This window comes from Ylistrum balloti, unplaced genomic scaffold (genome assembly GCF_031769215.1).
Source record: "Ylistrum balloti isolate Yb309-2 unplaced genomic scaffold, AGI_CSIRO_Ybal_v1 Utg371204, whole genome shotgun sequence".
In the NCBI taxonomy this organism is placed as follows: Eukaryota; Metazoa; Mollusca; class Bivalvia; order Pectinida; family Pectinidae; genus Ylistrum; species Ylistrum balloti.
The window spans coordinates 34875-62133 of record NW_026782655.1 but is presented as its reverse complement, the minus strand read 5'-3'; the positions used below and the strand labels follow the sequence as shown (position 1 = coordinate 62133).

Genomic DNA, 27259 nt, shown 5'->3' with positions numbered 1-27259 from the left:
TATAGTACTCTCAGAGACGTATATATCACATGTGATATTTACGTCTCTGGTACTCTACACCATCTTCGGGGAAAATATAATTGAAAAAAATGTATATATAAATGCTTAAAAGAAAAATTGAGTCCTTGCACACACGTTGTTTATTTCCTTAATAACATAAATATTGTTGTCTCCTGCACTGCACTTATTACTGAAACAACACATAGTAATTGAATGTTCGATGACCGAGGTGTTCCGAAAGACCGATCGCACGATTGTACGCAGTATGTACTTTCTGTTTGTGTCGTAAAATATGTGGACATACTCGTCATTGGTGAGGTCCAGTAAGTATACTTAATGTGTGAAATGACTTAAGAATGCGAATGAATTTTGTGTAGTAAGTTACACAACATAAATATAAATAAAACGTCTGGTATAGATCAGATTCGTGCCAAGTTCTCAAAGGATGCTGACCTGTCACAGGGGTCTGCAACATTAATGTTTCCGGGTGATGAGAGATTGTATATATAGTAATATAACTTCTAAAGGCGACCAACGAAATACCAGAAAATTCAACACCATCAGAAAAATTACCGCTATTTGGTCAAATGCTCTTCAGTTTTTACATCTTTGGTACCGAACTTTACACAACTTTTGCTCACTGTCAATGCGAAACCTGTTAGTCGTGATCATATATTCAATATTGTTTTCTGAAATTTTGGAAAAAGCTGTTTGCAACAAGTTTGAAAAAAATAGCTTTAGAATAATTTACTCTATGAACCCTATAGGTTCCTGTTGAATTTCTCTTCCCACTAAGTCCATGATCTTACTGATTATAACAAATCAAACACAGCTAAAAGTTTGTATACCAGCATGCTCCTACTAGGTATCATGGTATACAGGTTCATGTTAAATTTCTCTTCCCACTAAGTCCATGATCTTACTGATTATAACAAATCAAACACAGCTAAAAGTTTGTATACCAGCATGCTCCTACTAGGTATCATGGTATACAGGTTCATGTTAAATTTCTCTTCCCACTAAGTCCATGATCTTACTGATTATAACAAATCAAACACAGGTAAAAGTTTGTATACCAGCATGCTCCTACTAGGTATCATGGTATACAGGTTCATGTTGAATTTCTCTTCCCACTAAGTCCATGATCTTACTGATTATAACAAATCAAACACAGGTAAAAGTTTGTATACCAGCATGCTCCTATTAGGTATCATGGTATACAGGTTCATGTTAAATTTCTCTTCCCACTAAGTCCATGATCTTACTGATTATAACAAATCAAACACAGCTAAAAGTTTGTATACCAGCATGCTCCTACTAGGTATCATGGTATACAGGTTCATGTTAAATTTATCTTAGCAACTCGAATACAGCTAAAGATTTGTTTACATGTCAGCATGATAGTACTACTACACCAACAAAAAGCTTTTGATACTGATAATCATTCTATTCTATGTGATAAATAGAATATTTTTGGTGTGGATCATATGAATAGCTGAATCTTGCTTATGAAGCAGATCTCAGTTCGCTGTTGTCAATGGCAGCTTCTTATTGAAAAAATGCCCAAAGTGGAGTTCCCCGAGGCAGTATACTGGGCCAAGTTCTAGTCATAATCTAGATGAATATAGATAATTCATGTAAATGCCTTATATATGCAGAAAATAGTGCAATTATTTTTTTTTATACACAAGTTCAGATTTCGTGAAACCCTGGTAAAATACTATCCACAATTTACCTTTTGGCTAGAGAGATCTTGTCATTAGTTGAATTTCAGACAAGTAATCCAGAGGTCACCGGTTCGAATCCTAGCATGATAAACCATGTCACAAGATCAAATTCTACAAGTTTTAATCCATTACCAAATATTCAAATGAGACTTTGTAAGAACATGAATACATATATATATATATATATATATGTAACTTAAAAATGCTTTGTGTATCGATAAGATATGTGAAAAGAATAAAATCAACACAGCAGATGTCTTCCGCTAACGTTTTCAGGACTAACAGCCATCATTAGACAATACATTAATATATGAAGGTGGCCGTTAAGCCTGAAAATGTTAACGGAATACATTTGCCGTGTTGATTTTTTCTTTTCAAATAAATATATATATATATGTGTCTTCCTAAGTGTGTTCTCTTCATTTGTTAGGCTATGACATTAATAAGTTCTTTAAAAGGATATCTGAACATTTATATATGAGCCATGCTTTCGTCGGATCACAGGCTTAGATATATATCCGTCTATGATCAGATCTTCATAATATGTATGTATGAGTCTGATATTAATTACAGGTGTGTTTATTTTCCAGATGTACCTTTCACTTGACGTTCTATGTCAGACATGGATTACCCCTAATGTTTGGATTATTGTAGTACGACAGTAGTCATGACAACCCAGGTGTCTAAGTGGGTGTGCTACACTTTATTTAGGGTACTTCTGCCCATCATTCTACTTGCAGGTAATGTCAAGTATAAATACTGCTGTATGTTACCAATAGGTACCCCTGCTGGAGGTTGTGAATAAATAAATAAATAATGATAAAAAAATGAAAAATGAAATGCTTTTGGACATATAAAGGTGTAACATGTAGTCTACGGTCTCTGTTTATAAGTTTTTTCTGTTAGAGAATGAAATTGCTGAAGAAGCATATCAGCATCAAACTGACCTAGACATTGAGAGGTGTATCTATTTCAGAACTGACATTACACTAGTTTATAGATGTATTGATTTGAAAACTTTGGTTCATGACCTCAAATTATTGAACTTGGCATGTTACAATATGAGACCTCTAATGTTTGACCATGATATGTTACAGTGTATGACCTCTTATTATTGACCTTGATGTGTTACAGTGTATGACCTCTAATTATTGACCTTGATGAGTTACAGTGTATGACCTCTAATTATTGACCTTGATGTGTTACAGTGTATGAACTCTAATTATTGACCTTGATGTGTTGCAGTGTATGACCTCTAATTATTGACCTTGATGAGTTACAGTGTATGACCTCTAATTATTGACCTTGATGTGTTAGAGTGTATGACCTCTTATAATTGACCTTGATGTGTTACAGTTTATGACCTCTAATTATTGACCTTGATGTGTTAGAGTGTATGACCACTAATTATTGACCTTGATGTGTTACAGTGTATGACCTCTAATCATTGACCTTGATGTGTTACAGTGTATGACCTCTAATGTTTGGCCATGATATTTTACAGTGTATGACCTCTAATGTTTTACCTTGATGTGTTACAGTCTGTGCGGTGAGGTACAATGCACTTTCCTTTATATATCTGGTGTTTTTACTGGCCTGGCCGCTTTTACCAACACCAAACAGAATCAACATCAAAGGTAAGTTTTAATAGCAAGAAAAAAGAATCTACAGACTGCTAACACTTAGAGATATCCACACTTACATATTCATGAATGAAAACATGTATAATTATTCCCCACACTCATGCCCTGGGATGCTTCTTGTAATAGCTGCCAGTCAGAAATTCTTTGGAACTTTTCAGAAAATTTGTTTGTTTTGTTTTTCATTGTTTTCATGCACTCCTGTGAACGTGTTCATCAAGTTACTGCTAGTAGGGCAGGTAATAGTTTAATAGGGTTCTGTAACATTGCTAATGAAGAGTCCATTTAGAGACGATATTTCCAATGAATTTATGACCTACATGACTTAGGTCCAGCAGGATGCTGACACTTGTTGCAGCATGGAGTAATGTAACAAAAGGTATGGTCTTGCCTAAAAGTCTACAAATGTAAGTTGCCTCCTCCATAGATTTTTTTCACAGTTGCCTGTAGCTTCAAAACCTGGTCCCATTCAAAAGATGGATTTCTTGAATTTCATTGACTGCATTAACTGTAGTGATTGGAAACTGGTTAAAGTAATAATCAATCATTGGTTATAATCTGTATTCTGATGTACTTCATTGATTACATAATTGGCCAGATGGGTGTTCAATATTATAATCTGTATTCTGATGTACTTCATTGATTACATAATTGGCCAGATGGGTGTTCAATATTATAATCTGTATTCTGATGTACTTCATTGATTACATAATTGGCCAGATGGGTGTTCAATATTATAATCTGTATTCTGATGTACTTCATTGATTACATAATTGGCCAGATGGGTGTTCAATATTATAATCTGTATTCTGATGTACTTCATTGATTACATAATTGGCCAGATGGGTGTTCAATATTATAATCTGTATTCTGATGTACTTCATTGATTACATAATTGGCCAGATGGGTGTTCAATATTATAATCTGTATTCTGATGTACTTCATTGATTACATAATTGGCCAGATGGGTGTTCAATATTATAATCTGTATTCTGATGTACTTCATTGATTACATAATTGGCCAGATGGGTGTTCAATATTCATAGAATTTGAATGTACTCTGTGGCATTGATATTTTCATTTTTAGTAACTTTAAGCTAAATTACCTCACTTATCTAGAATTTACAAGAATGAATATTATTGATTGGCAATTAGCATAGTTTTCATGCATGTTTTGCTAAAACACAAGAAACCTACGGCAGTTTGTGAAAAATTATAACTGACCATTCCATCAGCTTAGATTAAACAATAAGGTAATTGATAACCTTGAACCGATCATTATCCCATCACTTTTGTAGGACCATATACTTATTTTTCATTTCTTGGAGTATTTGGACTATCTTTCCCAGTGTCTGTGAACCTTCCGTCTTTCTAGCACCCAACACTGTTGATTTCATGCTCCGTTTCTTGTCGATGTAATGTATAGTACTGGTATCTTTCTGTGCTTATACAAATTTATTAGCCAAGGGTCATGTCAACTCTATTACAGCTCCAGATATCACTTTAATTTTCTGTTCCATATCATCATTTTTTTGTTCCAAGATCAATCATGAGATGCTTTCTATTTGATATTGTGTGTATGAAATAATTAAATTTAAATATGACATAGGGTTTTCATTTCATAAGGAACACAATGAATATACGTAACAAGAAGACAGAAAATGAGAAACAAATTGTTACAGGAATTGCCAGATTAATAAATAATTAGTAAAGTTGTTAAACATTAAGACAAGGTTGTTATTGATTAAGTAATTATTTTATTTACAAATGATGCCAAACCTTATCTACAAACCATGATTGTGTGTGTCGTTCTTTTAAACAGCAGGTGTAGGAGATGACACTTTGCATTATCTTGGTTTTGAGGTCACCAAAGACAGTCTCAGGGTGATTTATTGTGATCCCCATTTGTAAGCTTCATGTGTCGTAAACTTTTAGTATTTTCGACTTCATCTGGAAAACTCATGAAACCATTTCAGGGAAATTTTTTTAAAAACCTTCAATGGCTAAAGGCGCACCAAAAGTTTAAATTATATGGTCTCTAACCCCCAGGGGTTTGAGGGACGAGGCCAAAAAGGGTCAGATTGACTGAAACTTCAAAAAAAAGCTTCTTCTCAAATCCCAGATATGGTAGAACCAAATATTCTTCATGGATGGAAGTGTCTTACGGTGTTTTACCAAAATTATAAATTTCATGACAACAGGGTGCCTGGGGAGAAGGTAAACTTTACTATAGTTTATAAAGGAAAATTACATTTTTGATCATAATTTTTAATAGTTCAAACTTAATAGAATTATGAGTTGAAGATGACAGTTTGAGGAGATGCACTGATTGACTTTTGCTGACCTTCAAGGGCTGTTGGGCAGGGCTAAAATGAGTCAAATTTACTGAAATTTCCAAAGATGTCCTGCTGTTCATAGATTGAAGACACTACATGTATATAGGAAAATTCAAATTTTGAGGGTGATTTCTTTAATCCAAACTTGGTTAGAAGCCTTAGTATGGGACAGCAGTTAATGTTATGCTTTTTCATTATGTGTACAATATATACTAACACGAAAAAGAAACGCCGGGTACACTAAATATACTACAAATAATTTATTGCTTGGCCTAGAATAATGATACTCGGTCAGGTTGATGTGTTGTTCGTGGTCACTAGGTACACATGTTTAAAATCACACAATACCTGACCTATAGGAATGCTTTTGCAGGGTCAGGGCCAACTTCAGGTTGCTGCATATTTTGGTGTGCATATTCGGACAATTCAACGTCTTGTCCAACGTATGTGAGTGACGGGGAGGGTCATTGATCGACCGCAAAGTGGATGTCGGCGCGTCACGACGCCACATCAGGATCGGTTTATAAGACTTTCTCACGTCCGTAATCACCATCTCACAGCTACCGAAAATGCAAATAACACTATAGGCAGTCATAACCGCCATATTCATCCTGATACGGTTCGAAACCGATTACGCATCAATGGCCTAAGAGCCCGACGTCCCTATGTTGGTCTGCCCCTAACTCCTGCGCGTCGCCAACGCCGATTGGCTTGGTTACAAGCACACTCATCCAGAAATTTTCCTATGAGGCAATGGAGACGGGTATTCTTCACTGACGAATCCCGGTTCACTCTCTACCGTTCGGACGGGTGACGTCGTGTATATCAACGTCGAGGGGAACGTTACACCGACGCGTGCGTTGCTGATTCGGATAGGTTTGGCGGTGGTTCAGTATGTGTTTGGGGCGGTATCTCCTATGGGTTTAAATCACCCCTGATCATGATTGATGGTAATTTAACCAACGTAAGGTATAGAGACGAAATCCTTCACCCAGTTGCCGTGCCATGTGTGCAAGCACGGAACCTGATATTCCAGCAAGACAATGCCTGGCCCCATGTCGCTAGAGTTTGTCAGCAACTTCTTGCCAACAATAACGTAATCCCAATCGTTTGGCCAGCATTCAGTCCAGATTTGTCTCCAATTGAGCATTTGTGGGACGAATTGGATAGGAGAGTTAGGAGACGTCCAAGTGCTCCCACTAATCTGGTCCAGCTCACACGTGCCTTGCATGAAGAATGGAATAGCATCCCCATTGCAAGGGTTAACACCCTGATGAATTCCATGCATAGAAGAATCAGGGCTGCGACAGCTGGGCATGGAGGACACACAAGATACTGAAATGTCCGGCCGTGTTGCGCAATACAAGTAGGGTCATCGCTAAAAGGGGGATAGTTTTGGCATAATTAGCATCGATAATTGATAGAACCTTCAACAAATGGTTCCAAACAGATGAAATTGTATACAAAAATGAATGAAATAATGTAACATTAAATTATATCATTTAAAAGAATCTTTTTAGGTTACACAGCGTTTCTTTTTTGTTTTAGTATAGTTAAATTTAAGTTCTCTTACAATTTTTTAACAAAAGCATTTCTATGGCATGTTACAAGATGCATTGTGACTGTCAAGGCCCTTTGGCCTCTTGTTTAATTGCAGGTATCAATGGAGCCTACCTGAGCTGTATAATTGCTGTGAGTGCTTTAGGCACACTTGCTCATATAGTCTTCCATATAGCTATGGCGGATAGCAGTGCACCATACGGATCTGTCTTACAAAATTGTAAGTTTTGAACAATGTCATTTATAAGGTCATTATATTGTTGGTCACAAATGATACACATTTTTAGGTTATCTGACCAAAAGGTCAGATCTGACCTATAGCCATTATGTTTGGTCTACTGTGCGGGTTCATAAACTTTTTCTTTTAAAATGCTACTCTTCCTTAATGCTTTAGTGGATTTCAACAAAATGTGTTTTGAAAGATCATTAAAGGTAGGCAGTGACTTCTTAAATTCAGAAAGTTGATTTGACCCACAGGAACTTGAAACATTGTCCATAAATTGGGACTTGGCAGATTTCAAAATAGTCAAATTTAATCTGAATCTGAACTGCGGGGCAATCATTTCTTAAGTTCAGAAAGCTGATGATTCAATCCCTTAGGACTTGGTGGTGGGGCACAAAATGGAGAAATCAACTTCAGTATTTTATTGGCGTCATCTTCTCCGTCCGTCCATCCGTACGTCTGTCCGTCCATTTCTTGTGAACGCAACTCCTCCTAAACTTATCATCAGATTTTCATGAAACTTGCTCAATGTCACTACTACAATGGTTCGATACGCATGAAGAGGCGATTTTTTGGTTCATTGATTTCAACTTTGTATCTGTAATTTGCTTATAGTGGAGCCTTGTGAAAGCAGCTCCTGAAATAATCATCAGATTTTCACGAAACTTGCTCAATGTCATTAATACAATGGTTCGATGTGCATGAAGGGGTAATTTTACGGTTCATTGATTTTTGTAAGATTTATGCCATTTTATCTTGATCTTTATATTTTGTGGCGGCGTATATTGTGTCCACGGTACTTTTGTCTTAAAAATTTTTAAGTTAAATTTCCTAAACCTGCTCGTTCATGGCAAAACGTAAAAAAACTACCACTGAATGAAAATGGTCGTTTATTATACGACATCAAATCAAATGTTACATTAAAGAAATTAATAAATCATTCTGTGGGTTAATAACCGCGAGGAAAATCCCATCACAAGCTATCAAAGTTACATAACACATATACATGTATTTCACTCGATCCCCCAGGGGCCAATAAGCAAGACTCATTCATATATTGTAGCTGCTGTATATTCTAACCCCTCCAGTAGCTTTGTTAGAATGGAATATGTAATGGGCAAGCATACGTCAGCTGCACACTTACAGTTGGAATACCCGTTAACATTTTTCTTATCACCAAATTGTCACCTGGATCATCATGGCCCTGTAATTTGTTATAATATCCAATGGCCAAGACATATGTTAACACTGTTCAGGCAGCTAGTCCTTTGGATGAACAGTAAGCTATAAACAATGACAAACAAGTTGTACTTGTTGGAAATACCTCTGATTCAAAGGTGATGCAAGCATGTAAAATGTTAAAGTTATGATAACGCTTTGCTGTACACTTTCCTTGATTGAGGTGCTAAGGCACTGTCTAGTAGGAACTGTTTCTCGTCCATTAAAGATACCAGGCTCTGGACATTGGGATGTCCAGCTCCCAGTTGACCTCTGAGTACTGGCTGAAGAAGCTCTTGATCTGTAAACATGACAACATATCAAATATTGCATCTGTTTTGTAATCTTGTTCCCCATGTTTCAATAGCCAGTATTATGGGAAACAGTTCCTTAATAGAGATTGATATTCTGACATTGATTCACTGACCACAAAACCAGGAATGTTCCAGGACTGCCTCCAAACCCCTAACATCAGTATACATATGGAGATGATCAGAGTTCTCCCAAATAATTGACGGGAACATAGATTTACCATTATAGGTGTTGATCTAACCAGACTCTTAGGTCTTTCCCTGATTCCTGATTAAGTCTAATTCTATGATGGGAAGCCTAGACTCCCAAGGTCAGATCAATTAAGCGCCTTAAAAAATCTTGACCAGGTATTTCAATTTAACAAGCGAAATTCAAAAGGCCAATGAGAGATTGGATCTCTTTCAATGTCACCTTTTTTTCTGGTTAGAAAATGTTCCAGACTACTTTGGATTTTACTCCCTTTCTCCAGAGGGAGTCGGGCTTCAAAAAGTAAGGAATTTCATTCAACTCGTAGAAATACTATGACTGTGTTTGGAGCTACTGTTTTATCAGACTTAATAGGACAATAAATGTCTCTACAAAACTCCAAAAATCTTAACAAATATTGTTTACCTAGATTGATGTCAGGTGGTGAGATGAAAAGAAAATCATCCAGGACATTAACACCAGCCTGAACTCCAAGCTTATTTTCTGCCACTCAATGCAAAGATGAGCTAAAACTCTCGAAAAGATTACACGATATAGAACACCCCATTGGTAGTGTCTTATCAAAGTAGTACTGTCCTCTGATCTTAGAGCACAATAACTCCCTAGGCTTAATTGGTATGAGTTTAAAGGCTCATTCTTTATTTGGTTTTACTAATAGGGCACCCCTCCTGGCCTTACAAATGTGAGCTTTAACATGATCGATGGTCCGATACTGAACTGAGCACAAGTCTGAGGGTATTCCATCATTTATAGATGAACCTAAATAGTGGATTAACCTAAATTCATCTGGAGACTTTTTGGGTGCAAAACCTTAAAGTGAAATTTGCATATTTTTAAATGGGGGATAATCAAAAGGACCCTCCACTCTCTTAGCATCAATCTCTTTCCTAATTTTATGCAGTAATATTGTAGGATGCTCTTTAGCAGAAGATAAGTTTTCAGCTTCTCTGAATTTTTGAATACCACAAAATTGCAAGGAAAACCCCTCTGTTAAGCCGGTTATCAAAGGGTCTTGAAGGGAAGGGGGGTAACCTATAAGCCAGTTACTGAACACTGGGATGTTAATAGGGGTAACTATCAGGGATGAACTGTATTCAAAAGGCCTAACCAAATTACTTAGGAGCCCTGGTATTGACAGTTTGTTCTCTCAAGCTATTGTCTCTTTTGGGGCAAGACTTCTTGGCATGCCCTCCATTGCATTTTTCACATCTGTTGGGGAATTTACAATCCTGTCGGTTACATACACCCTGTTGTAGAACTGCCAACAAACTCGGGGTTGGTTTTGATTTGAGTTTTGACTATTATGGTGAAAATTACCATTCCCACCTTTTTTTGTAATGTAAAGGTCATGGTCTGGGTGTACAGTTCAGAATTTAACATCCACAGCCTAAATCTTCAGTAGATTTCCATTTATGGAAATTGGAATCCTAGAATTGCCAATCTCCTTTTTGTGATGCTAGGGTATTAACAATGCTGATGTACATCATTAGATTGGATGTAGTTTGAATGTCTAACACCTGTGGTTTTTGTTGAAAAATTGCTGAGCCTAGTTTGATGTACTGATTAGCCCAGATTTGGGCTTTAAGTTTTGGGTCAATGTTGCTATCCAAAGGCCTTGATATGCTTCCTTTAGAATTTGCCTGAGTCTCTGTACCCATGTTGCCATCAGCCTGTAGCTGGTTTAACATTTCTTCCAGTGAGAGGTTGTTGTCCTCTGCTGGTGTTGGATCAGCCTGAGTGGTCACTTCTGATATCTGGTTTGATCTCTCACTCTGAGTCTGCACCAGTTTATAGAGTTACTCTGCAATTTCCTTTGCAGATGGGAGGGTAGGTTGGGCTGGGTCAGATGACGGCATTACAACTGTAGGAGACCTCTTCGCGGCTGGGAGTGGTTGGATGACAGTGTTCTTCCTTTTCCGAGTCATCATTCTCCCTGGTGGAAACAAAAACCATTAAATTTACAAATGCTAATTGATTTCATATAGCCATAATTGACTGACCTGCACTGACAGCAAGCTTGTAATAAACCATTACAAAATTAGGACGTCTTGTCATAAAAAAGATAGTTTGGTTTCATTGATTACTTATGAGCTTGTGACATCGCCATGGCATATGACATCCCGACACAATAAACACTGCTCAGATAACTCTCGTTACCCTCCCTCACCTTCCCTCACCTTCCCTCACCCTCCCTCGCAGTTATCAAAATATACTTAGATAACTTCCTGTTATCTCAGTGGTGAGTCATGTGACCATAACCTCCCACCATTACTTTATTTATTTATGAATTTTTTTAATTGATATTGATATGCAAATTATCCTGATTTTCTTTATTTTTTTGCGCAATCTCTGCCAATTTGAAAATTTTGAAAACATGTGGACAGAGTTGACACAATGCCACTTAGAAACATGCAGATAGTACTCTTTGATCTTCTCAAAATTGAATTATTAATATTTAAAATTCAATTATTTTAATTACCTATATTGATGTCCCTGCAACATTACTCCATCTATGCAGTATATGACTGCTCTCTTTATGTTTCCAATATATCTTGGAATTGCAATATGGTTTGTCAAGTGTACTCCATCCCAGGCAAATTCCCTTTGGCTATTCTTGACAATTGCCATTATTTGACAGATTCAGCCTCCCTACACAAAGCTTTTAGGATTTTGTTTGTTTCAACAACCGTCTCATTATAAAGATTGACAGGTATACTGCAGGTTCTTCTGCTTTGTAATGTTTGACATAATATGACCCCTTTTACATTCTAGCCATTAATTAGAAATTCACTGTAAGCAAAAATATGATTGGCTAGTTTTTTGGGAGACAATTGTGTGTCGTCTAAATCATTGTCCCCTATGTGAATAATGCACGCATTTGGCTTAACCTGTATAACCTGCTGTGTGAACATGTTTTTATATTGGCGTAGAGTTCCGGCCGACCTCCCATAATAAACAATATCTAAATCAGGACCAACAATTCCCATGTTCTTGTCACAGCTTGGATTGAACACCAGGAAACGTTCGAGTCACCTTATGAAGGAGTGGCCCAAGATGAGGTTCAGTATGTTGTGCATAGCCTTGATTCCAAGAATAGGGTTATGGCACCAAACACGCTACACGTGACCCTTGTTTCATATGTAGGCCTATAGACTAGCTAGGGGACCACGAGACAAACAGGTATTATAATAGCTATAGGTACGATTCCCTACCTGATATACCGTGTTACTCTACCTGTCAGTCGCAGACAACAAAACGGCTTTGCAGCAATACCCAAATTCAATTTTTCCTTCTGAAATTTTTCCTTCCGAAAGTATGCCACTCTGCAAGGGTTTTCCTGTTACTGAAGGAATGAAAGGAAGACAACTCCGAGTGAACAGTGTGTTGACGGCCTCAAGGGTGCAATACCCCATTTCACCTTACCTGTCTAATGAAGTGGCACAATGTACCCAGTTTACCGTAAAATATTTTATTTGCAATAAAATGTTATATATTTCCATAATACCTGAGCATATTTCAACCTATTTAGAAAATTGATTAGACTTCAGGGGACTGCAGGGTGAGGCTGAAATCTTGCTTTTCAATGCTGGTGTTCCATAATGTCCATGTGGGTCTCAACCAAATTTTGCAAGAGAAATCAACTGAGGAGGGCAATAATTTCTTAAATGAATGATTTGATTTTCAGATGATTGTTAATGCCCATGGACCTCTTGTTTTGTCTGTGAATAACATTAATATATTATATGGATTTTTGCAGACTTCTGGCCTTTGATACTTCTGTCACAGACACAATTGGTGTGCAAATACTTCTGTGTATGTTTATGCCGGGGTTTTCCTGAAATCTTTTGCACATATTGTGCATTATTACATCACCTGGTCTGAAGGATAGATAAGCTTATGCCATACTATGTTTCTTAAAAACAGTTTCTCATCACAAACGCCTAAACTGATTTTGAGCATATTTGGTCAGAAGCATCCTTAGGGGATATGAATCAGTTTTGTGTAAATCGTTTTTTTTTTTAAAAAAAAAAAAAAAAAAAAAAAAAACAAATTTTGCAAATTATTTGAAATACTTCTGTAGGAATGCCTGGCTCAGGCCCATGAGGGGAAATAGAGCAACATTTTATTGCTATTGTGCTTTATCTGTCATCCTGCACCATCTGCTTTCTGTAAATTTTACTTTTAAAACACTACTCCTGCTAAAAACCTCGGCAGATTTCAACCAAATTTAGTCTAAAACATTATGGGAGGTCAGTAATCATTTCTTAAACACTGAAAGTTGATCTTATCTGTGACCTATGGACAGGACCCCAAAACAGGAAGTTAGACAATAGTTTGCTTTAAAATGCTACTCTTCCTTTATACTTAAAAGGTTTTCTTCCAAATTTGGCTGAAACATTATTAGGGAATGGCAATGATATCAAACATGCAAAAGTGATTCCTAGATGGTCCCAACCAAATGAAATTGTTGGGTTTGATCTAAAATCCAACATAACACATCATGACAAATTTTTTGATCTACTGAACCATTTTCATGTATATCAATGGGAAAAAAATTTGGAGTTTATTAAGGAAGAGAAACACATGATGTTTTGTTATTTTCAGCCTGGTCAGCCACAGTAGCCACTTTGTAACATGATTGTGCATCTGCTTTTTATGAACAACACTTATCATGTATAAGTTTCTGATACTTTCTAGAAATGTTCAACATTTGAATTCACAAGATTTGTTAAACCACCAACAGCACATGCTGGGCTGTTCAGTAGGCCCCAATAGGAGAAATAAAGCTAATCCTTAAAATCCTTTTTATTAGTAATATCAGGATACTGTCCCACTTTGGTCTGAAGAATGACAGAGGAATTAAATTAGTGTAAATGGTGGGTCCTAATCCCCTGGGGCAGGAGGGGCACAACCCAATAGGGAAAATTAAGCAAATTCTTCAAAATTATTCTTCCGTTGGAATGTAAGGAGTCTGTGCCAGTATGGTCTGATACATCCTTGAGGAAAGCGATTCAGTTTTGTATAGATGTTGTATCCGACTACTATGAAGCCTGGAGCCAGGGCTGGGCATAGAAGGTGAAATTTAGCAAATTCTTTAAAAACCTTCTGCCTAAGAGCCTGGGATTCAGATTTCACTTGCCATTTTATCTTTATTTCAGGCTCAACTGCTGAAAAAGTAGCCAGACAAATAGCTGTGGAAAGGTATGTAAAATAATAAACAGTAGATGTGTGCCACCTCATCACATCATGTGTTCCACCTCCTCACATCACATGTTCCACCTCCTCACATCATGTGTTCCACCTCATCACATCATGTGTTCCACCTTCTCACATCATGTGTTCCACCTCCTCACATCATGTGTTCCACCTCCTCCCATCATGTGTTCCACCTCCTCACAATATGTGTTCTACCTCATCACATGTGTCACCCCATCACATCATTTGTGCCACTAATCACATCATTTGTGCCACCCCATTATTTCATATATATTACCTTATCACATCATGTGTGCCACCTCATCACAACATATATACTACCTTATCACATCATGTGTGCCACCTCTTTATAACATGTGAGCCATATTACCATGTCATGAATGAAACCAGAGTTGTTATTAGATGGTAGTATTAGAGAATGACAAGTACATTAAATGTGTAATGTGTAATTACACTGGAGCTCATAATATGAAAGTGAGTTTAGTTATGTAATGTGCATTTTATATAAACTAGGTATTTGAACTAATGAAACTTTGTGTGTACAGTGGTATATTAAGAGAATATGCAGGATACCATATTCATGGCATGTAAGTGTATATAATTATGAGGTGATAACAGTGTGAGTGTAAGTGTATGTAATTATGATGTGATGACAGTGAGAGTGGAGGTGTATATAATTATGATGTGATGACAGTGTGAGTGTGAGTGTATATAATTATGATGTGATGACAGTGAGAGTGGAGGTGTATATAATTATGATGTGATGACATTGTGAGTATATAATTATGATGTGATGACAGTGTGTAAATGTATATAATTATGATGTGATGACAGTGTGTAAATGTATATAATTATGATGTGATGACAGTGTGTAAATGTATATAATTATGATGTGATGACAGTGTGTAAATGTATATAATTATGATGTGATGACAGTGTGTAAGTGTATATAATTATGATGTGATGACAGTGTGTAAGTGTATATAATTATGATGTGATGACAGTGTGTAAGTGTATATAATTATGATGTGATGACAGTGTGTAAATGTATATAATTATGATGTGATGACAGTGTGTAAGTGTATATAATTATGATGTGATGACAGTGTGTAAGTGTATATAATTATGATGTGATGACAGTGTGTAAGTGTATATAATTATGATGTGATGACAGTGTGTAAGTGTATATAATTATGATGTGATGACAGTGTGTAAATGTATGATTATGTGTGTGACAGTGTATGTATAATTATGATGTGATGACAGTGTGTAAATGTATATGATTATGATGTGCTGACAGTGTAAATGTATATAATTATGATGTGATGACAGTGTGTAAATGTATATAATTATGATGTGATGACAGTGTGTAAATGTATATGATTATGATGTGATGACAGTGTGTAAGTGTATATAATTATGATGTGTGATGACAGTGTGTAAATGTATATAATTATGATGTGATGACAGTGTGTAAATGTATATAATTATGATGTGATGACAGTGTGTAAATGTATATAATTATGATGTGATGACATTGTGAGTATATAATTATGATGTGATGACAGTGTGTAAATATATATAATTATGATGTGATGACAGTGTGTAAGTGTATATAATTATGATGTGATGACAGTGTGTAAATGTATATAATTATGATGTGATGACAGTGTGTAATTGTATATAATTATGATGTGATGACAGTGTGTAAATGTATATAATTATGATGTGATGACAGTGTGTAAATGTATATAATTATGATGTGATGACAGTGTGTAAATGTATATAATTATGATGTGATGACAGTGTGTAAATGTATATAATTATGATGTGATGACAGTGTGTAAATGTATATAATTATGATGTGATGACAGTGTGTAATATAATTATGATGTGATGTATATATAATTATGATGTGATGACAGTATGAGTATATAATTATGATGTGATGACAGTGTGTAAATGTATATAATTATGATATGATGACAGTATGAGTATATAATTATGATGTGATGACAGTGTGTAAATGTACATAATTATGATGTGATGACAGTGTGTAAATGTATATAATTATGATGTGATGACAGTGTGTAAATGTACATAATTATGATGTGATGACAGTGTGTAAGTGTATATAATTATGATGTGATGACAGTGTGTAAATGTATATAATTATGATGTGATGACAGTGTGTAAATGTATATAATTATGAATATAATTATGATGTGATGACAGTGTGTAAATGTATATAATTATGATGTGATGACAGTGTGTAAATGTATATAATTATGATGTGATGACAGTGTGTAAATGTATATAATTATGATGTGATGACAGTGTGTAAATGTATATAATTATGATGTGATGACAGTGTGTAAGTGTATATAATTATGATGTGATGACAGTGTGTAAATGTATATAATTATGATGTGATGACAGTGAGAGTGGAGGCGTATATAATTATGATGTGATGACAGTGTGTAAATGTATATAATTATGATGTGATGACAGTGTGTAAGTGTATATAATTATGATGTGATGACAGTGTGTAAATGTATATAATTATGATGTGATGACAGTGTGTAAATGTATATAATTATGATGTGATGACAGTGTGTAAATGTACATAATTATGATGTGATGACAGTGTGTAAGTGTATGACAGTAATTATAATTATGATGTGATGACAGTGTGTAAATGTATATAATTATGATGTGATGACAGTGTGTAAATGTATATAATTATGATGTGATGACAGTGTGTAAATGTATATAATTATGATGTGATGACAGTGTGTAAATGTATATAATTATGATGTGATGACAGTGTGTAAATGTATATAATTATGATGTGATGACAGTGTGTAAATGTATATAATTATGATGTGATGACAGTGTGTAAATGTATATAATTATGATGTGATGACAGTGTGTAAGTGTATATAATTATGATGTGATGACAGTGTGTAAATGTATATAATTATGATGTGATGACAGTGTGTAAATGTATATAATTATGATGTGATGACAGTGTGTAAGTGTATATAATGTATGTGATGACAGTGTGTAAATGTATATAATTATGATGTGATGACAGTGTGTAAATGTATATAATTATGATGTGATGATGATGTATATATAATTATGATGTGATGACAGTGTGTAAATGTATATAATTATGATGTGATGACAGTGTGTAAATGTATATAATTATGATGTGCTGACAGTGTGTAAATGTATATAATTATGATGTGATGACAGTGTGTAAATGTATATAATTATGATGTGATGACAGTGTGTAAATGTATATAATTATGATGTGATGACAGTGTGTAAATGTATATGTATATAATTATGATGTGATGACAGTGTGTAAATGTATATAATTATGATGTGATGACAGTGTGTAATAATGTATATAATGTGTATGTATATGATGATGACAGTGTGTAAATGTATATAATTATGATGTGATGACAGTGTGTAATGACAGTGTGTATATAATTATGATGTGATGACAGTGTGTAAATGTATATAATTATGATGTGATGACAGTGTGTAAATGTATATAATTATGATGTGATGACAGTGTGTAAATGTATATAATTATGATGTGATGACAGTATGAGTATATAATTATGATGTGATGACAGTGTGTAAATGTATATAATTATGATGTGATGACAGTGTGTAAATGTATATAATTATGATGTGATGACAGTGTGTAAATGTATATAATTATGATGTGATGACAGTGTGTAAATGTATATAATTATGATGTGATGACAGTGTGTAAATGTATATAATTATGATGTGATGACAGTGTGTAAATGTATATAATTATGATGTGATGACAGTGTGTAAATGTATATAATTATGATGTGATGACAGTGTGTAAATGTATATAATTATGATGTGATGACAGTGTGTATATAATTATGATGTATATAATTATGATGTGATGACAGTGTGTAAATGTATATAATTATGATGTGATGACAGTGTGTAACTGTCTTTAATGATGGTGTGAGGACAGTGTGTATATGTATATAATTATGATGTGATGACAGTGTGTAAATGTATATAATTATGATGTGATGACAGTGTGTAATTTTATATAATTATGATGTGATGACAGTGTGTAAATGTATATAATTATGATGTGATGACAGTGTGTAAATGTATATAATTATGATGTGATGACAGTGTGTAAATGTATATAATTATGATGTGATGACAGTGTGTAAATGTATATAATTATGATGTGATGACAGTGTGTAAATGTATATAATTATGATGTGATGACAGTGTGTAAATGTATATAAATGTATTATGATGTGATGACAGTGTGTAAATGTATATAATTATGATGTGATGACAGTGTGTAAATTTATATAATTATGATGTGATGACAGTGTGTAAGTGTATATAATTATGATGTGATGACAGTGTGTAAGTGTATATAATTATGATGTGATGACAGTGTGTAAATGTATATGATTATGATGTGCTGACAGTGTGTAAATGTATATAATTATGATGTGATGACAGTGTGTAAATGTATATGATTATGATGTGATGACAGTGTGTAAGTGTATATAATTATGATGTGATGACAGTGTGTAAGTGTATATAATTATGATGTGATGACAGTGTGTAAATGTATATAATTATGATGTGATGACAGTGTGTAAATGTATATAATTATGATGTGATGACAGTGTGTAAATGTATATAATTATGATGTGATGACAGTGTGTAAATGTATATGTATATGATTATGATGTGTAAATGTATATAATTAGTGTGTGACAGTGTGTAATATATTATTATGATGTGATGACAGTGTGTAAATGTATATAATTATGATGTGATGACAGTGTGTAAATGTATATAATTATGATGTGATGACAGTGTGTAAATGTATATAATTATGATGTGATGACAGTGTGTAAATGTATATAATTATGATGTGATGACAGTGTGTAAATGTATATAATTATGATGTGATGACAGTGTGTAAGTGTATATAATTATGATGTGATGACAGTGTGTAAATGTATATAATTATGATGTGCTGACAGTGTGTAAATGTATATAATTATGATGTGATGACAGTGTGTAAGTGTATATAGTTTTATTTTAAGATAAATATTATAATAAAATAGAAATAATAACCCCATGTCGATAATTAAGAACTGAAACAATATTACTCAAAATTTATCATGCATATAAGGATAGTTTAAGACAGTTGATTGTTATAACTAACCCCCTTCCCCAACCAGCAAAGAAGGTAGGGGGTGTACTGGAAACAGCTTGTCAATTTGTCAGTGCCTTTGGCTTACAGTTCTAGTTACATTTGAATTAATGGTTGTGGTACTGTCTAGCTTCTCTTACAGGAAGTGACAGTGGGTAATTAAGACAACTACATTACAAAAGTCTATTCCTCTTGATAAGTTGATCATAAATCAACCAGATTTACCTTTCACATCCTTAAGCTGTCAGGATGTTACATGTTATATATACCATCCTCTTTGAAGTTTGAATGCAGTATCAGACTTTACAGTATTACATTTATCTAAGTCTGTGATAATATATATGAATATATATACGTTGTAGGTAAGATAATTCTGTATTTCTTATTTCAGACTTGATGGTGTGCCATTCTTAGATATACTTCGCCTTGTCTTCCTCGATGTGTTTGTTCTAATTGTATCTGTCTTGGTGTTTGTTGTGTGTTACAAGCTTTTGGCTCTACAGCCAACAGCAAATGAACAAGAAGAGACATCATCCACAGCTATGGGCACCAAGACAAAAAGGCCAGCTGTCACCACTGTATCAATTCTTGAAGACTTGATCATTACAATTTTATTAGCAACAAGTGGTCTCATAGTCCTATCGGCCATTGGTGCATTTTATGTTCTATCAGCTTTGTATATCATCATCAGGAAGGTATTTTATAAAAGCCTTGGTTCTAAGTTCAGTTACTTTAAGATAGTGATAGTGATATGGAGTGGATTACACTTGCTCCTACTACATCTGTACCAGTTCCAGTTCTTCCAGGAAGCAGTTTCGCCCGAACTTCTTATATCAAGGTACGTTACTTCCCAAACTACTTATATCTGGGTATGTTACATCCCAAACTTCTGATATACAGGTACATTACATCCCAAACTTCTGATATCCAAGCACATTACATCCCAAACTTCTGATATCCAAGTACATTACATCCCAAACTTCTGATATCTAGATACGTTACATCCCAAACTTCTGATATCCAAGCACATTACATCCCAAACTTCTGATATCCAAGTACATTACATCCCAAACTTCTGATATCTAGATACGTTACATCCCAAACTTCTGATATCAAAGCACATTACATCCCAAACTTCTGATATCCAAGTACATTACATCCCAAACTTCTGATATCTAGATACGTTACATCCCAAACTTCTGATATCCAAGCACATTACATCCCAAACTTCTGATATCTAGATATGTTACATCCCAAACTTCTGATATCCAAGCACATTACATCCCAAACTTCTGATATACAGGTACATTACATCCCAAACATCTGATATACAGGTATATTACATCCCAAACTTCTTATATAAAGGTATATCACATCCCAAACTTCTGATATCCAGGTGTGTAACATCCCAAACTTCTGATATAAAGGTACATTACATCCCAAGCTTCTGATATCCAGGTACATTACCTCCCAGACTTCTGATATCCAAGTACATTACATCCCCAGCTTCTGATATCCAGGTACATTACATCCCAAACTTCTGATATCCAGGTGTGTAACATCCCAAACTTCTGATATCCAGGTGTGAAACATCCCAAACTTCTTATATAAAGGTACATCACATCCCAAGCTTCTGATATCCAGGTACATTACATCCCAAACTTCTTATATAAAGGTACATCACATCCCAAGCTTCTGATATCCGAGCACATTACATCCCAAACTTCTGATATCTAGATACGTTACATCCCAAACTTCTGATATCCAAGCACATTACATCCCAAACTTCTGATATCCAAGTACATTACATCCCAAACTTCTGATATCTAGATACGTTACATCCCAAACTTCTGATATCCAAGCACATTACATCCCAAACTTCTGATATACAGGTACATTACATCCCAAACATCTGATATACAGGTATATTACATCCCAAACTTCTGATATACAGGTGTGTAACATCCCAAACTTCTGATATCCAGGTGTGTAACATCCCAAACTTCTGATATCTAGATACATTACATCCCAAGCTTCTGATATCCAGGTACATTACATCCCAAACTTCTGATATCCAAGTGCATTACATCCTAAACTTCTGATATCCAAGTACATTACATCCCAAACTTCTGATATCTAGATACGTTACATCCCAGACTTCTGATATCCAAGTACATTACATCCCCAGCTTCTGATATCCAGGTACATTACATCCCAAACTTCTGATATCCAGGTGTGTAACATCCCAAACTTCTGATATCCAGGTGTGTAACATCCCAAACTTCTTTTTATAAAGGTACATCACATCCCAAGCATCTGATATCCAGGTACATTACATCCCAAACTTCTTATATAAAGGTACATCACATCCCAAGCTTCTGATATCCAGGTACATTACATCCCAAACTTCTGATATACAGGTACATTACATCCCAAACTTCTGATATCCAGGTGTGTAACATCCCAAACTTCTGATATAAAGGTACATTACATCCCAAGCTTCTGATATCTGGGTACATTACATCCCAAGCTTCTGATATCTGGATACAATACATCCCAAACTTCTGATATCCAAGTACATTACATCCCCAGCTTCTGATATCCAGGTACATTACATCCCAAGCTTCTGATATCTGGGTACATTACATCCCAAGCTTCTGATATCTGGGTACATTACATCCCAAGCTTCTGATATACAAGTACATTACATCCCGAACTTCTGATATCCAGGTGTGTAACATCCCAAACTTCTGATATCTAGGTACAGTACATTTGCATTACATGTACACTGTAGTTTAAGTTACCTCACTTTATTAACAAGATTATTTCTATGACATATTACAAGGATAACAACATCATTGTACATCAGATGACAGTGTATACCCTTAGACCTCTTGGTTCCTTAATATTTGGAGATAATGTCTCCAAATTTTAGCTTCAATCTACAGGATTACAGATGTAGTAGTTTGAATCCTTTCGAAAATTCCAGTTTTAGGTTAGCTTATGGATTAATTCATGTTTGGTTTACCTCCTCAGAATCTTGGGTCTGACAGGTGTGATCCAAACCAACTGTTCCCAGCCCTGGACAATAGAATACAATGACTCATACAACTGGCCTCACTTTGTCAATCCCGCCATCATCCTAGTACTTTATGTCACTGTAGCCACCAGTACCAGACAGTGGATCAAGAGAAAGGTCAGTCAAGCAAAATATTTATCTCATCAGGTCCAAGTAACCAAGTATATGCATTCCTTCAACTTTTTTTTTTCTAAAGATTTGCCCTAGCCATAAACGACTATGCAGATTTTGACCAGATTTGGTTAGAAGTATTCTTGAGGTAAGTGATGGGTATCAACCCTCAAGGGCCTGAGGGGCAGGACCAAAAAAAGAAATTCTATAAAAATCTACTCCTTTTGAATGACTGATTGGATTTTGCTCATTTGAAGCATGCTTGTGTGAAGAAAATTTAATTTTGTCTGAACCATGGGTCTCAATCCTGCTAGGACAGTGAGGCAGGGCCAATTGGGAAAATAGAGCAAATTCTTTAAAATACTATTTCTCCTGTAAAAATGATTGGATTTTGCCCATATGTAGTCTGAATATTAACATAACTTGGATGGATTACCATGATATGAATATGTGTAATTATATGTATTAACCATGCAGCAGTTGTATTAATTTGATCTGTATTCTTGGTGATGGGAATAAAGAAGAAGTTTAAGATGGTATGTTTAAGATCAATTTGTTTAAAATCAGCATTTTGAAGGATGATATGTGATGTATATTTATTTTTCCCTTGATGAAATTATCCTTCTTTCTATAATTCATTCATTTCAAGTTAAATGATAGTTACAAGAATTCACTTTAGTTCATGTAGTCTTACATCCTCTACATACGAAATTAACATCAATGCAAATGAAAGTAAGTTTATGTCTCATTTACAACAATATTGTTTCTATATTTCTAGGATACTGATAGGGAAGATCAATATGAGAAATCTTGGATTCTCTATCACATCCTGAACAGATTAATAGGGAGTCCGAACGAGGTAGATTTTGATCGCAAGCAGATGGTTCTATATGAGGATATTTGTAGTGGGGAAAATTCACCAACTCGATTCTTTCAAACAGGAAGTTCGGCTGAGGGAGGGAGCCTTATGTCTGGTTCGGACACCGACGGGATGCATATTGTTAATGATGTCATTGTTTTATTAAGAGATCAGGATATAAGTAATCCATTCCTCGATAAAAATAAAACAGTTTTAGTGATGGGAGATGCAGACAGCAGACCTGGATATGTGACCTTGACATTAGCTCACCTTGGACAAAAAGTTTCAAAGTTTGTCATTGATGCCATTGTTTCAGTTGGGAGAGTACATTTTGTATCAAGTGAACTTTTTAATGAATCCTACAATGAAATATTAAGTCGTAAATTACAATTACCATTCAACACTAATGGTCCAGCGGTAACAATAAACATTGACCACCATAACAAGGTTATTGATGCAGATGTTGTGCTTTCCTTTCAATGTTATAATTGGCCTAAAGAAGCAGATGAGTGGGTGAGTAGGCCTCGATTGCACAGATGGCCTGATAAAACTTTGAGGGACCAGATAGTACGAGGCGGCTGCCAACTTGTCCCTGTAGGAGATAAAACATCTGATGACCCATTCCTACAATGGAGGATTTCATTTGTTACTGCGGAGAGGAAATTAATTTACTCCTTCAGTCATGTTCAATTCCTGGTGTACGGACTTCTCAAGTACTTTTTCAAACAGGTATCTGGAAAGTTGAATCAGGTACAAGGGGATACAGTCATCATATCATCCTACATAATTAAAACTGTTATGTTTCATGCAGTAGAAAGCACAGACATTTCATTTTGGCAGGAGAAACATACATTCCTCTGTTTCATGTTTTGTATAAACATATTGATATTCTGGGTGAGGGCTGGATACTGTCCTAATTATTTTATTAACAGAAACAACATGTTTCTTGGTAAAGTTTATGGTGAAAATCAACAAAAACTAATTTGTTTTTTAGTTGATCATCGCGACATGACATGGAGATGTCTTTCAATAGGTACATTGATGCAACCAACTATTGGAGAGATTATTGATCACGTAGAGAATGGAATAAAAGAAATTATACAACCACCTCCAACAATGACAGAACGGAAGCGTGATATAGCTATATTTCGCCGCACATTGTATCCTCTGGAAGCTACAGTGGTTCTTCCAGCTTTATCTCCACTCTTGTCTCCATCAGAGTCAGATGACGATGAATTCGTTGATGGTGTCAATGGAGCTCAAGTGATGTGTAATATAGGAATGAAGACATTTGGGGAACACGTAGCTGTCAGTGGAAACAAACAGAAATACAAATCTCTCAGGAAATCCAAGAATCTTCTTAAACCACTGGCTTCAATATGTGCAAGTCCAGGGCTACTGACACTGGCAACATATCACTACCTGACTGGAAATTACGTAAAAACGCAGAAAATATGTGAACAGTTAAGTTCATCTGATAAAATTTTTATTTGTTCTGATGTCAACAGAGAGGACAACAAAAAGTATGAAGATCTCTACTGTGGTCGTGGGTACACTCTACTGCAGAAATGCCGCGATGGATGTGTATCATATATCCAGTTTAGTCCTGAGTTTTGTCTGGTGCCATTATACCAGGAATCCATTAAAAATGGAAATCAACATATGATCCCCCCGCTTCCTTATGCCGTGTTCCTGTCGTTTCTGTGTTATCACGAACTCGGAGACATGGAGAAATGTGATGCAGCATTGATGAACCTTCGTGCCGTGAAGAACGACGAGGCCCAGGGAGGCGGTAAACACTGGATAGTCTACAGCTTGTTAGGGATCTGTTATGAAATGATTGGGGATATACCCCGGGCTATCGGGGAATACAGAGATTCTCTTGATATTCAATCGTTAACCCAATACCAAAACCCAGCCAAAGAAAGGATACAACGCTTACAACAGTTTTAGATATAATATCAAAACACAGCCAAAGAGATGATACCACGTTTACAACAGTTATAAAAATAATATCATAACCTGGCCAAAGGGAGGATAGAATCTTTACCACAACTACAGATATAATATCAAAACACAGCCAAAGAGATGATACCACGTTTACAACAGTTATAAAAATAATATCATAACCTAGCCAAAGGGAGGATAGAATCTTTTGGACCGCCAAAATAATGGGTTCTTCTTCTCAAGACCCATATATGTTTCTAGGCCACTAGGCCTCGTGTTCAACGTATTGCAAGATTTGTCTGTTTTGGGATACATGTTAAAAGTTCCTTGCTTTTGTTTAACTGACAGTTCAACAACTGAATAACCAAAACTAATTACTCGAACAATGAAATAGCTTATATCATTTCCAAAAACCTTTACTACATTAGAATCTCTCAGAAACATGGCTTTTATTTCCCCCTCATTTCATGTTTATTTGACTGGTTGCCGTTTAAGTTATATTAATGATATAGATCAAGTGGTATATTAGTATCTTTGTAGGAATTTTTCACAGAAGAAAAGTTTGTTTCATTTATAATTCTGTCTGCCCAAAAAACCTGTTAGTCTTTTTCAATCGTTGTTTAAATTTTGCTGATGAAATCCATCTTGTAATCGTAAGTCAGACACAGGAGTTATAAGCTGTCATTTGGATCTGGTGGTGTAACATTGCTTTCAGCCCGAAGTTCAAAGTATGTGGACATATGAAATTGCAGATTATTTCCCCTGATGATCCGTGATCATCGAATGACGGCAATCCACACGAGTATGTGCAGACAGGTATTCCATTCGTAAAAAGGAGTTAGATCCGCCAGAAGGTGGGATGTTGTCATTGAATCCACCAATCATTCTAAAGTGGGCGGAGCGGTACTTTTTGTTATCATGAAATGAAAAGAAAAATCGACCAATCAGAAACCTGCATTTTGTGTAGAAACAACGAAAACCTTATTACTCTTGTCTGTGAAAAATGTCCCCAACTAAACAAACACTAAGAAAAAAATACTAACAATTTAACATAATGCTAATGTTCGCCATTCTTATAGAGTACAGATCATCGTTCTTCTGGAGTACACATTCATCATTCTAATGGAGTACATGTGCAATCTAATGGAATACAAATGTAGTCAAATGGAGTAGAAATGCATTCTACTGGGGTACATCATTCATCATTGTAATCGAGTACATATTTCATTACAATAGAGTACATACTCATCATTCAGAAGTCAATTTCTTGGCTACTATCGTTGCCTTTTTGCCAAGATGATTACGTTCTATAAGACATTTCAATAATCTGGTTGATCATTAAAATACATTTCAAATATAGGAAAACAGGGTTTTGATTGGTTGAATTTCTGCGGAAGTATATTAGGATCAATGAATAGCGCTAATTTAGATTAAGATACTGTTCAACCAAACTATGAATTAAACTGAATTATACAGCTGCTTCGTCCTTCTTAGTCTCGGCATTGATGCCTTATTTTTTAAAGCATAAGAGGCGACGAAGGAAAATCATCCAGTGTGATCAAAAAA

General features: G+C 35.3%; 1 protein-coding gene across 1 annotated transcript; it reads left to right on the top strand.

Moving 5' to 3' along the window:
- Positions 1-249: 249 nt before the first annotated feature.
- On the top strand, positions 250-27259 carry LOC132561418 (uncharacterized). Its single transcript, XM_060226148.1, has 8 exons — positions 250-323; positions 2318-2467; positions 3269-3364; positions 7361-7483; positions 14383-14425; positions 20089-20535; positions 22734-22893; positions 23666-27259. The coding sequence occupies exons 2-8, from the start codon at positions 2395-2397 to the stop codon at positions 25697-25699; spliced, it is 2976 nt and encodes a 991-aa protein (XP_060082131.1). The 5' UTR covers positions 250-323; positions 2318-2394; the 3' UTR covers positions 25700-27259.

Excerpts from the sequence above, each read along its gene's own strand:
- LOC132561418 (XM_060226148.1), top strand. The coding sequence starts at position 2,395 with ATGACAACCCAGGTGTCTAAGTGGGTGTGCTACACTTTATTTAGGGTA. Across the intron at positions 3,365-7,360 it reads AAACAGAATCAACATCAAAG|GTATCAATGGAGCCTACCTG; the intron begins GTAAGTTTTAAT and ends GTTTAATTGCAG. Across the intron at positions 20,536-22,733 it reads CCCGAACTTCTTATATCAAG|AATCTTGGGTCTGACAGGTG; the intron begins GTACGTTACTTC and ends TTACCTCCTCAG.